At 46.5% G+C, this 15,896-nt stretch overlaps 1 protein-coding gene across 2 annotated transcripts in view; it reads right to left on the bottom strand.

Annotated features, from left to right (window-relative positions):
• Positions 1-1,436: 1,436 nt before the first annotated feature.
• Positions 1,437-15,896, bottom strand: part of PHLDB3 (pleckstrin homology like domain family B member 3) — a 21,438-nt gene continuing 6,978 nt past the window's right edge. For both annotated transcript variants that reach the window (XM_015243002.3, XM_072966955.1), the window contains exons 10-16: positions 9,381-9,480; positions 9,142-9,232; positions 8,969-9,056; positions 8,745-8,801; positions 5,632-5,851; positions 4,963-5,048; positions 1,437-3,918 (exon numbers count right to left, since the gene is read on the bottom strand). In XM_015243002.3, coding sequence (XP_015098488.2) covers positions 3,784-3,918; positions 4,963-5,048; positions 5,632-5,851; positions 8,745-8,801; positions 8,969-9,056; positions 9,142-9,232; positions 9,381-9,480 — 777 coding nt within the window. In that variant the 3' untranslated portion in view covers positions 1,437-3,783. The remainder of the gene's footprint in view (positions 3,919-4,962; positions 5,049-5,631; positions 5,852-8,744; positions 8,802-8,968; positions 9,057-9,141; positions 9,233-9,380; positions 9,481-15,896) is intronic.

Below are 15,896 nucleotides of genomic sequence, written 5' to 3'. Positions count from 1 at the left end.
TAAGCATCTCCAAACATAAGTGACTGTTTGTAATGTATTGTATTGTATTGTATTGTATTGTATTGTATTGTATTGTATTATATAATATTATATTATATTATATTATATTATATAATATTATATTATATTATATTATATTATATTATATTTTAAGCTACAGCTTTAACTGTGCTTTGTTTCTCCTAACTCATAGATAAGATTTAGCTATGGCGGGAAAAATAGCGGCTGTGTTCATAAAGATTTTATCCATTCCCCAGACCCCGTAGGGCACCCCTGTTCCCCAACAATGACTATCACTTCAGTCACCTAGGCTGGGTCACCTGGCATCAGGCTGAAGCTCAGAGAGAGAAAGTGAATGACTGATCATGAAGTCATTCAGCACTGCCCCCGACTCTCTGCCCCCCAGCCTTGAAATCCCAGCCCCACTTATGGTTTGCTGTGTGACCCTGTCTAAGTGTCTTAACCTCTCTGAGCCTCTGAGGTGTCTGGTTTCTAATAAAGGAAGGAGAGTCTTTCAGGGTGGAGTGAGGCAGTGGACAAAGTATCAAGTCTGAAGACAGACAGACTGAAATTTTAACCCTCTCTGCTGTGTGAACTCAAGCAACTCTATCTCCCTCTCTGAACTTCAGCTGCCTCCCTTGTCAAAGGGGTCTGAAACCTCCTGTCTCCTGAGGGATGGAGTGAGGCAGGGTGACAATACTATTATTATTGTGTGCTCAGGAGCAGAAGGCCCTGCAGGCTCCAGCCGCGTGGGAGAGTTTCAGGGAGGAACCCCAACTGGCCAGACCAGAAGAGCTGGCGTCTTGGGAGGGAGTGGGACCCAGGGTGGGGAGTCTCCTCTTGCTCAGGCCTGCCCGGATCCTGGGTGCCTGAGCCTGGAACCAGAGCCCCTGCCTGGCCCGGGGCCAGAGACAGAGGAAGGTTTGAATGCCGGGCCTCTACTTACACCAACTCTGTGACTCTCCCCAGCTCCTCTCCACGGGGGTCACTGCAAAATGATTTAGAATTGGTTCCCCAGATAGATAAGCAGAGGGGTCAGTGTGGAGGCACCACATCCCCAGCCCTGGAGTTCAGGCCAGGGCCTCAGACAAGCCTGGGGTGATATTTACTATGGGTTTTCTGTCCCCTGGGGAAGAGCAGGCTTGAGTCCAGTGACGTTCCCAGCCTGTCTCAGACCCACTCCCTCTGGGACGTGCTGAGATGTGTCAGAGAAGGGGTGGGGTCAGACTCAGGGCTAGCTACATAATTTGTGGGGCTCAGTACAAAATGAAAATATGTGGACCTGGTTCAAAAGACAGGAAAGAGTGTTATTAAATATAGTATTGTGCACTTAAAAATCTGTTAACAACAACAACAACCATTTGTTGACAGGATTGATCGCATATTAAATATTCTTACTGTTGAAAACATACACATAAATGGACACCAAGGAAATGTTGGAGATGGATGCGTTTATTACCTTGATTGTGGTGATAGTGTTATAGGTATATACATATGTCTAAATCCATCAAATTGTATACATTAAATATATGCAGTTTTCTTATATAAATTATACTTCAACAAAGCTATAAAAAATAAAAATTTAGAAAGTAAATGCACAAAAAAAGGCACTAAAGTAGAAATGCTCTTTTCCTTTCTTCCCCCACCTCTCTCAATCCTTATGGTGTCTAATGTCATGTGCCCTTGGGCACAAGGATGCTCGTGGGGCGAGCACAGCACAGACCCTCACAGGTATCTAGAGACCCTGCCCCCCAACTAAAACAACCTGGGTTCCCCTTCCACTAGCTGCCCGCTGCCACGTCCCACTCGAGATGCCATGAGGCACGAGATGACTGACCTTCCCGGGGGCACCCAGGCCCCTACCAGAGCTGGAGGATAGCAGAGGTCACTGGGCAGGGGCAGGCAGACAGAACCTGTCCCGAGAAGGTGGGAGATGGCAGGTGTGGGACCCTGTTTGAGCCGAGGCCCCAGTCTCCCTAGTTCATGCTCCATGTTCCTTCAGACTCCACTTACAAAACACAAATTCAAATACAAAATTAAGAATTTTCAGCCAAGGAGCTCTTCTGAACTCAGGGACCTGTCAGCTATACTAGTCACACGCTTATGATGCTGGTTCCAGAAAGGGGACCCAGTTTGTAGACAGGCTGGGGGAATGAAATGATCCAAAAATGATCTCTGACATCTGGAGGTAGAGGCCAAGGAACACCTGGGGTCCCCAAGGGCCTGGGGATGGGAATGTTTGCATTCCCAGGCCTCAGGGGGCACATCTGGATCCTCAAGGAATCCTGGGACAGGACACCCAGGTCCTGAGATGTGAATCAGAGACCAAATGCTGTTCCAGAGAGGTTTAAGGGAGGAAAAGACCTGTTCCACACAGTGACAGCCCAGAGTCATCAGGGCTGTAGGGGAGCCCAGGTGACTGTGGAAGCCTACCAGAGATCAGGGAGAGCTTCCTGAAGGAGGGGACAGACATCTCGGGTGAGACTTAAAAGATGAAAAGTTCTATGTCTGTCTTGTTCACCACCGCCCCATCCTCAGCATCTTTCTCATCAATTTATTCAACCATCAAACAGTCCCTCAACACCTAGTTTGCAGATAGGCCCTCTGCTGTGTGCCAAGGACTCAGTAATGATGGAAACAGCCCAACTCCCACCTCCTGGGGCTCCCACCCAGCACCGGAAACACAGTCATCAGGAAAAACGACCCAGAGTAGTCAAGACTGTGATGGGGCGAGCACAAGCAGAGTGATCAGGGCTAGGGTGGGAAGGCCTGACTCAGTCAGGAGAATCAGGGATGGCTTCCTGGAGAAGGAAACATCTGAGCTATGACCTAAACACTGAGGAGTAGGGCGGAGTGGGGAAAGGTGACTTAGCAAAGCGAACATTATGTACAAAGACCAGACTGAGAGGTGAAAAGATAGCATTTTTTTCACTTTCATAGAATGTAATGTGCCCTATGGTCCTGGGGACACAGTCGTGACCAGGACAGCCCTGGCTCTGCCCTCATAGATCTCCCAGTCCATCAGGACATGGGTCCATCACCAGTGATGACGCAGGATGTTCAGGGATGGGACAGGTTAGCTCAAAGCCAGGGCTTGACCCAGCTAGGGGAGTCAGGAAGGGCTTCTTGAAGGAGCTGACATCCCAGTTAAGGCCTGAAGAATAAGGAGCTGGCTGGTTAAGGGAAGGGCAGAGGGAATAACATGTGCTAAGGCCTGGAGGGCAGAAGCCTCTGAGTTCCCAGAAATTGCCAGTAGCCCAGTCAGGTCCAAAAGGGTGGAAACAGGCGGGCCCACAAACTGAAAAAACAAAATTGCCACAAGACTAAGGACGCATGCCTCCCCACTCTCCCTCTCCCAGCCATGACCTTGGGGTGGAAGGCCTCCATTCCTAAAGGGGAGAGCTCTCACAGATACCCATACCTCAAGGGTCCTACCTAGGAGCCAAGGGGCCCTGGACCCCTGTGCTGGGAACCTCAGAAGTAACCACTGTTTTCCTTCCATGTTTAATTCGGTATCACAGGAGCACAAATAAATAGTTTCTTCCGGTCCCCGAAATCTTCCTCCCGCCCGGGACAGAGCCCCAGGGGCTGGCTTCCCGTCTGGGGAAGGCACCTGCAGCCCAGAACATCAAGGCTTAGACCAGCCCAGCCTTGAAAATTCCCAAGAGAGTTCCAAAGGGGCGGGCCAGGGCTTCCAGGTGGTGGGCGTGGCCTGGGAGGAGGGCGGGCAGCACGGGCAGGGCGGGGCCTCGCTAGGACGTCCCCCTGATAGGGTGTGGCCAATCAGGGGGCGTGGTTCTCGTCAGCGGCTGTCACGATGACGTCCATCCAAATACGCATGGCCTCAGGGCTAGGGGCCACCATGTAGAACAGGCGTTCATAAGTTTTGACACAGAACGTTAGGCGAGGGTTGGGGCTCTGGAATAAGTAGTGGAGTAGAGGTAGTTAAGAGAATGGATACGGGTTCACCTGCTTCGAATCCCACCCTTGCTAACTGATATGCTGTGTGGCATTGGGCAAGTTATTTAGACCCCCTGAATGTTTCCCCATCTGTCTTCCTAAATGATGCTACCTACTTCACTGGGTTATGACGATTAAATGAATCAACACAGGAAAGCGCTTAGAGTTTTGGGAACGAGAGGAATTTAAAAGAAGGACTCATGTCCTCTCCCTCTAGCTTACCTTCTCCTATATTAGAAATATGGATATTCTAATTTCCCCCCTCCCCCCGAATCTAGGTCCTCTTGGTTTGTAACTGGGAAAAGCTAGTGTCTACAATCCCTGTATTGAGTATTCACTTGCCAACCCTAAGTAAAGTAAGTCCCTTACATCTATTATCTGTTTTGAACCTCAACTCTAAGGAAATGGACTGACGGCTCATTTCGCACGTGAGAAACTACGACTGGAGAAGGGAAGTCATTTTCCTGATGTCCCACAGCGGGGATTCCAACATAAACTCTAAAAAGCCACAGTTGGTCACTCTCCAGAGCTTTCTAAACATTGTATCAGTTGCCAACATGTAGATTTCTGGCACTGCATTTTTATAAAAGTTCCAATTCCTGAGTTCTCAAGGAAAAAAATAAATATGGATATGACACCATGGGGCCCATTCCCATTTGGCAGTTTGTGGGCAGATGCTGAGAAATGATCATGTCTTTTCGACGTTCCCTGGCTGCCTCAGTTCTCACCCTGCCCTTTTTCAGTCATTTAGTCTCAGCTTGGCATCTGAGTTTGCCAAATTTTTGCTCTAAAACTTTTGTTCCAAGAAGAGTTACAGTGGCTGAGAGCCAGAGAATGAGCTCTTAATTTTTGGCCCCTGCAGTGAAATGACCATTGGTCTCCTCGGCTGGATGGAGGACCCTGACAGTAGGGGCTGTGGGTGGCCTTTCCTGGGAATAAACTCAGGCCTGAATGCTGAGGCTCCAACCAGGAGGGCAGGACAGAACCCAGCAGGGGCTTCACCTTGAAGGCACAGCGTAAATGGTCATAGTAGACTTCCTCGATGGCCTGGAAGTAGATGACGCCTTTTAGCTTGGCCTCTTCTTTGTCTGATGGAGGGAGGTGAGGGAGAAACAGAGCCAGTGAGAGATGTGTGTGTGTGTGTGTGTGTGTATAGAGGTCAGGGCAGGAGGGAAGTTATTGGACCCAAGTCCTGAGACTGGGGTTGGCATAAGGAACATGGTGACAGATTCTGAAGGCTGGGAGGTGAAGCAAGATGGAAGACTGAGTGTGGAGACTGGACAAGATTGGAGAATGGGATCCTAGGAGCTGGAATCCTAGGTCCCCGAGAGCCTTGGTCCAAGAAGGGAAGGGACTCAGGGAGAGGTTCAGGTCCTTCCTAGAGAGGAAGGAGGAGGGGCCTGGGCCCCTGGGTTTAGGGTGCTGGTAATGTCCAGACTCCTCCTGTGTATCTTATCTTGGGGTTTGGGAAGCCTGAATTGTACAAAACTGTTACCCATGTTACTCAGGAGGGCTGGGTCACAATGGGGAAAGAGCTAGGGATCCAGACTCATGGGCCTAAGAGAGAAGAGGGCCAGGGGTGAGACTTCTAGGTCTCTGGAGTAAAAGTCTGGCATCACCTCTTCCAGGGTCCTGGGGGCCTGAGGCCCAAGGTGGCCAGGCTGCGCTTACCCGCATAGTAGGCCAGGCGGCGGGCCTGGCGGTCAAAGCAGAACCACCTCTTCCTCCAGGTCTTGATGCGGCCACCCATCTTCACCAGGTATCCGCGGCAGCATGCTCCGGACACCTGTATATGCGGGCAGTTATCCGGGTTGTGGCCCCAGCGTTCTAGGTGCTGCCGCAGATCCAAGACTCGAGGGCCTGGAGGGCCAGATGGGGGAGTGGGAGGGGCCTGGGGAGGGAAGAGAATGGGACAGCTGATGTCATAGGGTCAGGAGGGGGTCCTGTAGCTCCAGTGTAAGGCTAGGCATGGCCTTTAAACAGGAACATCAACAATGATGATCAAGGTGATATTTCCAACAGCTGCGCTAATTGACTGACATTGCCTGGGGCTTTACCAGCATCAATTCCTTGACTCCCCACGGCCACCCTTGGGACAGGGCTACTATGAGCCCCATTCTTCAGATGGAGAATACAGAACCTCCTTCACATGGAGGTACAGAAAAGGAAAATAACCCAGCCAAGGTCACACAGTGGCAGAGCTGGGATGCAAACCCAGGTCTTCCTGACCCTAGTACTGACCCTGAAACACTAGAGGCATGTCACAGAAGTAAGGGACCCTGGTGGGACCTACTGCCTCTGTAAAACAGGGGCCAAATAGTGAGTGATTAATAAATTAGAGCACTGTTTCCATTATTATTATTGCTGATGACATTATTCTTGTTGTGATGAAATTAGTGATTATTACCTGTGCTAAGCACTTTATAAGGTATAATCCCTCTGCCCCTTCAAACTCTCCTGGAGGGTAAGTACATCATTTTACAGATGTGGAAGCCAAGACTCAGAGAGGTTAAGTAACTAGGCCCAAGGCACACAGCCAGAGCTGACTGAGCCAGGACTCCCCAGGCAGAGTGGTCATCTCAGGTGGCCATAAAGGGGAGAAGAATTAAGGCCATGAAAGTGTCTACTGCTCTGAGGCCCGGCCTGATTATACCTGTTCTTCCCAAATCATCCCTGCAAAGAATGGTAAGATCCCCGTGGCCACGCTGAGGCTCAGAGCAGTACACCTCAGGCTTCAGCATGCAAGTGGACCCTACAGGAATCTTGCAAAAATGCAGACTCGGATTCAGTCTGCACAGGGACCCCGATGCTACTTGTCCACAGACCACACTTTGAGTACTGGGGGCTGAAAAGACCGAAGCAAGGCCAAAGCAAGAAGGGATGAGAAACAGAGGTGAGACTCATTGGATGGAGACAGAGGAGAGTGAGGAGGGGAAGTGGGGAGGAGCCCGGAATGCACAGGAGGGGAAGGGGTGCTTAAAGGGCACCCCTGGGGTCATCTCACCAAATCTGCACAGTAACCCTAAGGTTCTCCATGTATGGAAGGTTCCACTAGGTGTCTGGCACCATGCCAAGTGATAACCTCATTGCCTCTCCCAAACAACTGTCCTCATTTCACAGAGAAGGAAACTCCCATCAGGCTTTCTGACCTGGCCATTCTGATTCCAGCCATGAATCCCAAAGACACACTTGCTTACGCATACAAGAAGGCAGCCCGAGGTGTAAGGGGGCGGTGGCGGGGGGGACAATGCACACAACACAGGGCGGGCTATTTAATAAGTGATGATGTTACACAGCGAGTGCTTCATTTTTAATGAGGTAGAGCTTAGGCCTGACAACCCAGAAGGCTCCACCTGCCTTCCTGCTTTATTTCTCTCCCTGGCTCTTAACGGCACCTGAACTGCTACTTGTTTTACTTATTGATGCTGCTTTTTGTCTATTTTCCCGCTACACACAGCTTCCCCGAGGGCAGGGATTGTCACTTTGGTCACTGCTGTCACTCAGGGTCTACCACATGGTAAGCACTCCTTAAATATTGGGTTGAAATAAATAGGGAAAGGCCAAATGGCTGAGAAAACAAGGTTGGGAACAATGTGCTCGTTTACAAGGAAAATAAGTTCACAAAATATGGTCTGATTGGTGTCTGGAAAAGTAGAAAAAAAGATCTGAAGGCTTCTCAACAATAGAAAACACCTGCACTTCCAGCAGGGCAAAGGGAGACCTTCACGTTCCCAAATTCTATAGTGCTTGTTATAACAAAAAAGTATCCGTGCTATTAGTGGAGGTAAAAATAACATTTTAATAAGAAGCTGTCAGCTAAATCCAGAATACGAGAAACTCTACAGGATAAGTGACTTTGTCCATGAACAAATGGCACTTTTTTAAGTGGGGGAGGGAGCAGATTTCAGAAATTTAAAAAAAAAATTTCGAGGGGGGTAGGTAATTAGATTTATTTATTTACTTATCTATTTATTTTAATGACGGTACTAGGGATTGAACCCAGGACCTCCTCCATGGTAAGCAGGAGCTTTATCACTGAGCTATACCTTCCCCCCATCTCAGAGATTTAAGAGACGTTTTAACTACATGCATCGTGTGTGCTTTGTTTGGATCCAGATTCAAATAACCAACTTTAAAAAGACATTTTGGAGATCATTAGGGAAACGTGAATATGGACTATATATTAGAATGTTTCAGAATTTTAATAATCTCATAAAGTATGACAGTGGAATTTTTCTTACGTTAAAAAAAAGCATGTCTGTTGGAGACACATAGTGAGGTATGGATGAAATGATACAATACCTGGAATTTGCTCTAAAATACAGGAGGAATCAGTACAACAAAGTTGGCAAGGAAAACAAGATTCAATATTGATAACCTTGAGCTGTGTGGTAGGTATATGGGGCATTTATTAATCTATTCTATCTTTGAACATGCTTGGCTATTTCTGTAATAAAAGTTTTTTTAAAGCAATCAAACAAGTAAAACAGAATTTAAAATAGTATTTAAAAGCTCCAGCATGTGGTTACCCTCATTCTACAGTAAGTGCTCACACTGTCACCCACTTACAGGAGAGGAAACTGAGGCACAGAAAACCGAGCATGTCACCCGAGGACATGCCATGGAGACAGACGACCCTGAGGGAAACAGAAACTAGATCTTTTGAGTCCCCCTTTCCTTGCCAAGCTGGGGACACTTTTCTGTGCCACTGGAGGAGAGGATGGGGGAGATGAGAAAGGGCAGAGGCCAGGGGACCAGACAGAGCGGGGTGGAGGGGGACTGACCATGATGGCAGGTACAGCGGGGCCCGAGGAACCTTCCGTGCTCCTCCTGGTCCCTTCCTGTGGATGTGAAAGAAAGCATCAAGGAGAATGCTCACATAAGAACTGGGGACAATGTCCTGGGTTCCTGGGTCCTGAAGGAGGAGGGGCGGGGGGTCTGGGCTCCTGGATCTGAGGGAGGAGGGGCTGAATCTCCTGACCCCAGGGAGGAGGGTCTGGGGTCTCACCCTGGCCTGGAGCAGCCGCTCCCTCTCTGCCACCGCCTGCTGCAGGAGCCGCTCCATGTGGGCGATGTCTGGGTGGAGGGCCCCACAGCTGGGAGGAGGGGACAGAGACCAGAACAGGTTACAGGGGCCCAGCCTCTTCCTCCCATCTCCCCACCTTCTCCCTGACATCTCACCTATTCCCAGGGCCACAGTTCAGCAGCTGATAGAGGGGGTGTCTCCCAGAGTCTCCTGATGCTGGTGGGAGGGCCGAGGCCTCCAGGGCTCCTAGGGGGAGAAGAGCTGGGGCTAGGGGGCTGAGATTCTCCCATGTCTAAGCCCCTCCATCTCTCCCCCAGTGGAGGCACCCAGGTTCCTGTGCTGCAGAGGGCTGGTGACGGGGGAAGAAGGAACAGGGGACGGGGGCTATACTCACCAGTACAATGGAGGGACAGAGGCCGTGGGGATCCCCTCTGGCTCCCTCTCTCTCCCCTCTTCCGTGTCAGGCTTCCCGTCCTCTGCAGGCCAATGGAGCCCTGAAAACACACAGGGCCCACGCACACCGGAAAAGATGCTCAATCTCAACCATTAAGTCAGAGAACCGCCAAGTAAAACCACTATCTCATTGGCACAGATCAAAAAGCGACTGTAAACATGATGCTGAGTGAAAGCAGCCAGTCACAAAGGACCACACAGTGTAATGTCCAGAACGGGCAGATCTAGAGACAGGAAGTGGTTTAGTGGTTGCCAGGGGCTGGGAGGAGAGGGGAATTGAGGGGTGACGGCTAAAGGGGACAGGGTTTCTCTGGGGGCAATGAGTATGCTCCAAAATTGATTGCGGTGATGGTCGCGCAACTCTGTGATTATACTAAAAACCACTGAATTGTACACTTCAAATGGGTGAGTGGTGGGGGCAGGGAATAGCGCAGTGGTAGAGCTCATGCTTAGCATGCACGAGGTCCCTGGGTTCAATTCCCAGTATCTCCACTAAAAAAACTAAAAAAAATACCTAATTACTTACCCCCCAAATAAATTGGTGAGCGGTAGACTAGGTGAATTGTTATCTGGATAAAACTGTTGGAAAAAAAAAAAAGCCCCCTGTGCTGGTGAGGATGTGGGAAGCCCAGACACTTTCCCATTATGCCGGGGCATGTTTTATTGGAGCCACCTTTATGGAAGCCAATTTAGCTCTTCTTTAAAAATCAAAATGACAAATGCATAAACCTTTGAGCCCCAATTCTACTTCCAGGACTATATAGCCTGTGGATACACTCAGACATGTGCAAAATGACCTGAGTTCAAGGTTACTCCCTGCAGAAGCCTGGGGACCACCTAAGTGCCCATCACAGGGGCTGGGGTCTATAAGTCAGGGATCATTTGTCCAGAGGAAAACTCAGAAGCATATGAAAGGAAGAGGATGCTCCTCATATCAAGTAGAAAATCATGTCCAAGACAAAAGCAAGTATAGAGCAGTGGAAAGAGGATACTACCCATGCATAAAAAGAGGGGGAAAGGATATACATGACTGACTGTATCAACACAGAGTATCTCTGGGAAGATGCAAGAACCTGGTAGCCCTGGCCGCCCCGGGGAGGGGAACTGCGTGGCTGGAAACAATGGCGGGAGGCTTTTCTCTGAATATCCTCCTGTACCCTTTGAACTTAGAACGAGGGGACTGTTAGGTTTTTAAAAAATAAAAAATAAACATGACAACCAAGTGCAGCCTGTGTTCCTGAACCAGAAAAAAATTTTTTTTGTTTGTTTTTTTGTTAGAAAAAAAACATTTGTGGACAACTGACAAAATATGAGTAACATCTGTGGACTTGAACAGTATTATTTCAATGTTAGCTTCCTGAATGGTCACTGCACTGTGGTTATGTACAAGAATGACCTTGACCTTAGGTAATAAATGTAGAAGTATTTAGGGGTAAAGGGGAATTATGCTTCAGAAAAGAATATATTATGTGTGCGTGTGTGCGTACAGAGAGAAGAAAGCAAATGTCAAATGTGGGAACATGTTAATTACAGAATCTGGGTGACAGGTATACAGGAATTCTTTCTACTCTTTCTGCAATTTTCCTGTAAGTCTTAAATTATTTCAAAATAAAAAAAATACCAAAAAATAAAAATAAACTTATTTGAGAGTAAATAAGTAAAGAAATAAACCTGAAATAATTTCTTAAAGAAAAAAACAGCAACGGCTCTGCATGAAAATAAAAAACAATAAAAATAAATAAGTTGCATAATTTGAGCACCGAAAGGGATATTCATTGCCATAGATGGTAACTCATCCGATATATGTAATCCATGAGTTAATAATAATACTAAAAGAAAACTCGAATTGGTCACCTTGGAGGATGCAAGAGAACCAATCCTTTATTTTAAAGACAGGTGAACAAAGTGAAACCATCAAGCATTTTTCCTGCATTTCCTACAAAAAACCATATCCCTGGGTAGCCAAATAATCAATGAAGGCAAGTCCTTCTTTATAGAAGTACTTCAATCAATAACTAAAGGACTGACAGATGGAATTTTACCACTCATGACCTCTAGTGAGCCAATCAACAGAGGCACGGAGGCCACAAAAAGAGAATCAGACGCACAGCCCCAGGAATACTTGCCAAAGTGCTGACCCTGCATCTGCTCAGCGCCCCCATCAACTTTACAGGAAACAAAGAGGCAGAGCGAGGTGACATGGACCCCCGTGGATGCAATCAGCAAACTCTGCCTGGGACACTCTACAGAGCAACAACCTGCTTTCTTCACCAGATAAATTGCAAGGCGGACGATAAAAGAAATGGTTGGGATTGGGGTGGGGTCTATGGGTTAAAGGAGACTTAAAAGAAAGACAGAGCCATGGAGGGGGAAGAGGATAGCTCTACCATAGCTCAGTGGTAGAGCGCGTGCTTAGTGTGCACAAGGTCCTGGGCTCAATCTCCAGTACCTCCATTAAATAAACAAATAAACCTGATTACCTCCCCACTTCCAAAAAAAGACACCCACACAGAAAAGACAGCCACACACAAAAAAGTAAGACTCAACTATAGTGTTTAGGGATAGACACATGACTGGTGGAACTTTAAAGAAATTTAAGAAAGATACTACGATAAACATCAGTCCAGGGCTACCCTCCAGGAGACTGATGGAGGAGCATGTGGGGGCTTCTGGACCGGCTGCCGGGTCTATCTCCTGACACAGGTGGCTGGTACCAGACTGTTTCCATAAAATAAATGTAATCATTAAGCTGTGTATGTGTTGGATGTGCGTTTCTATATTTGTATTACTATTTTTAATAATGAAAAGTTTAAAAAAAAACATAGCCATGTTTTGGCTATTGTAAATAGTGCTGCTATGAACATTGGGGTGCAGGTGTCCTCCTGAAGTAGGGTTCCTTCTGGATACAAGCCCAGGAGTGGGGTTCCTGGGTCATACGGTAAGCCTATTCCTAGTCTTTTGAGGAATCTCCACACTGTTTTCCATAGTGGCTGCACCAAACTGCATTCCCACCAGCAGTGTAGGAGGGTTTCCCTTTCTCCACAGCCTCTCCAGCATTTGTCATTTGTGGATTTTTGAATGACGGCTATTCTGACTGGTGTAAGGTGATACCTCATTGTAGTTTTGATTTGCATTTCTCTGATAATTAGTGCTCCTGGAGAATGTCATTCTAAGCGAAGTAAGCCAGAAAGAGAAAGAAAAATACCATATGAGATCGCTCATATGTGGAATCTAAAAAACAAACAAACAAACAAACAAAAACAAAGCATAAATACAGGACAGAAATAGACTCATAGACAGAGAATACAGACTTGTGGTTGCCAGGGGGGCGGAGGGTAGGAAGGAATAGACTGGGATTTCAAAATTGTAGAATAGATAAACAAGATTATACTGTATAGCACAGGGAAACATACAAAAAACGTCATGGTAGCTCACAGAGAAAAAAAATGTGACAATGAGTGTGTGTATGTCCATGTATGACTGAAAAATTGTGCTGAACACTGGAATTTGACACAACATTGTAAAATGATTATAAATCAATAAAAAATGTTAAAAAAGATAATTTCCCAATCAAAAAAAAATAGCCAATATTTATCAAGAGCTCAGTCTGTGCCTAACAAGGTACTGGGCACTCAGCAGGCCCATTTCAGCTTCTGACAGCCCTGGGAGTCAGGAAAGTTTGGCTCCACTTCATAAAGAGGAAACGAGTCCTGAGTTTCTGTACCCCTTCACACTTTCCTTCCTTCAACTGATCTTCCCCGCAATTCCTGGCTGAGAGAACATAGCACTGAGGAAAAAGGCGAGTAGAGAGACCCAAGCCCTGTCTGCAAGGGACTTCCGTTGTAGGAACTGAATGACCCGTCATATAAGTGTATCGTCAGAAACTGCTGTGAGTGAAGAGTGTTATAAAAAAGGATCACCCTTACATCTATCAAAATTCATCAAATTGTACATTTGAAATATGTGTAGTTTACTGTACAGAAATTATACCACAATAAATAATTTTTTTTTAAAAAAGGATCATCTTCCAACTGGAAGAACAGAAACAGCCTTCTAGACATTAACTCTAAGGCCCAAAAAATAAGAGTTGGCCAGGGGAGACTGAGGGAAAGGGTGTTCCAGGGGCAGATCAGCAAGTGCAAAGGCCCTGAAGCAGGAACAAATATGGCATTTTGGTGGGTCAGCACTCCTGCAGCTGAGCAGAGTGAATATAGGGAGGAATGATGAGAGATGGGCAGGGGCCAGATCATGTGGAGACTGTGAGCCATGGTGAGGGGCCTGGAGGAATTACTGAAGGCTTTTGGTGGGAAAGTGAAGTTGGAGGGATGAAAGCCACTCTGGCTGTGGTTTGGAGAATAGATTACTGGGAGACAAAAAGTAAGATGATGGAGACACCATTGAGGAGGCTGGTATAGGGTCACAAAAACCAGAGATCAGGATGGGAGTGGATAGAACAAGGATGATAAAAGTTATAATAATATTAATCATTATAACTGTAATCAGAGCAATAGCAGCCCACATTTACTGAGCACCTACTGTGTGCCTGGCAAACACTAAGCACTTAAATGAGTTAACCAATGAATGCTGTTATTAGTCCCATTTTGCAGCTAAGTAAACTGAGGCACACCCACGTATCTAAGTTCAGCCGGCTAGGAAGTGGCAGAACAGGTATTGGAACTCAAGCAGAGTCAGTATACTTAGGCATCATGTGATCCTGGGAAGAAGGGGTGGAACTTGAGAAGGATTTAATAGGACTTGGAGGGAGAGAGAGAAAGGGGCAAGGAAGAGCAATTTGTTAATTCCTGCATTCATTTAGCCACTGTTTACTGTTTATCTGGCTGAGTAAATAAATACTCTCTGGGCTCTTTGTGTGCCCTGAGGACTCCCGTTGCTCCCTCTGACCTAGTGCTAATCAGGTGCCCACTTGGATTCTGAAGGATGCCTGAGAAACCCTCATCTCCCAAAAGGCACAGGCTGTGGAAACAGGCAGACTTGGTTCAAACCTAGCTCCGCTGTGAAACTGGGTGTGTGCCTTTGGCAAGTCACATCTCTTCTCAGGCAGATTCCCACTCTGTAATGTCCCGCCGCCGTGCCGTGTCTGATGCGTGGGTTCACCGGGTGACCTCATGTGAAGCACAGAGAAGAGTGCCCAGCACAGCCACCAGTGTCCAGGGGCCAGTGTCTGGCCCCCAGGCAACCCCAGGTGCAAGGTGGGTACCAGATCCATGCTGGTGGGTATAGGGTCCACCTGGCCTTAGAAGCTCCATGTCCACAAGGGCCAATAAGTCAGGGAAGGGCTCCGTAGGAATGGACACGGCTTCCCACCAAGTATTTATACATACACAATTCACTTATAAGGGTCATGTTTACCCTAAGTCACGTTGCCTGGCAACAGAGCTGACAATCCACCCTTATCACCCTTCTAGGGGAACCAGCTAGAAAGATCTGCTAACCATTTACCCAGATAATAATAGAACCTACTTCTGCAGGCTCTTCTGAGCAAAAAATAAAATTTTATACATATATAATTTCATGAATATATAGTATATACTGTTGAATTATATGTCCATGAATTCTATAAATTATATATTAATATATATAATTTTATACTATACATATATATAAAATTAGGTTGAAGCATGTCAATTGTCAATATTTGACTGTTTCTAACTTCCAAATAATAGCAATTCCATATGGTTTAAAGAGATAAGATGGCTTTGAGTAGACCCTGGCCTATATTAAGCTCTCAAAAATTATTATTAATAATACTAGTGTTGTTAATATTAATTAACAAATAAAGAATATGTTGCATATTATATTAGACAACATAATTAACAATTGTATTTTACCCTAGACAATGTGATTAATCGATAATAATTAATAGTGTTATTATTAATGTGTACAAAGCCACACACAGAGATCTTTATGACAGCATTGCTTAAACTGCAGAAAACCTCAAATCACCATCCGCAGAGGGAGGGGTAGCTCAGTGCCCCCATGTAGGATTGTGTGCCACACAGAAGCTCAGAGTAATTAAGAGCATAGGCTCTGGAAATAGTGCCTGGGTTCAAATCGCTAGCTGGTTAAGAAGCAGCACCTCTCTGCCTCAGTGTCTTCATCTAAAAATGGAAATAAGAACTTAGCTTGCAGAGTTGCTGCAAAGTCTTAATGAGTGAACCCATGGGGAGCATTTAAAACAGTACCTGGCACCCCATAAAGTCTCAACGAATATTAGCTGTCATTATTACTGTTCCTGTAGACATTGTTATCATTAGAGTCATTGAAAAGGATGAGATACATCTGAGTGTATCAACAGGAAACAATCTCCGTGACAGAGTCTTAAGTTAGAATATAAAAGCCAACAAGTAGCTAAGACAGCCTTTTCTTGAAAAAAAAAAAATTTACATGATATAACAAAAGCTACCAATTTCTAAGCACTTATCCCATGTCCATGCAA

Source organism: Vicugna pacos, chromosome 9 (genome assembly GCF_048564905.1).
Source record: "Vicugna pacos chromosome 9, VicPac4, whole genome shotgun sequence".
Taxonomy (NCBI): domain Eukaryota; kingdom Metazoa; phylum Chordata; class Mammalia; order Artiodactyla; family Camelidae; genus Vicugna; species Vicugna pacos.
The sequence above is the reverse complement of the archived record's forward strand: the minus strand, read 5'-3'. Positions and strand labels throughout refer to the sequence as shown.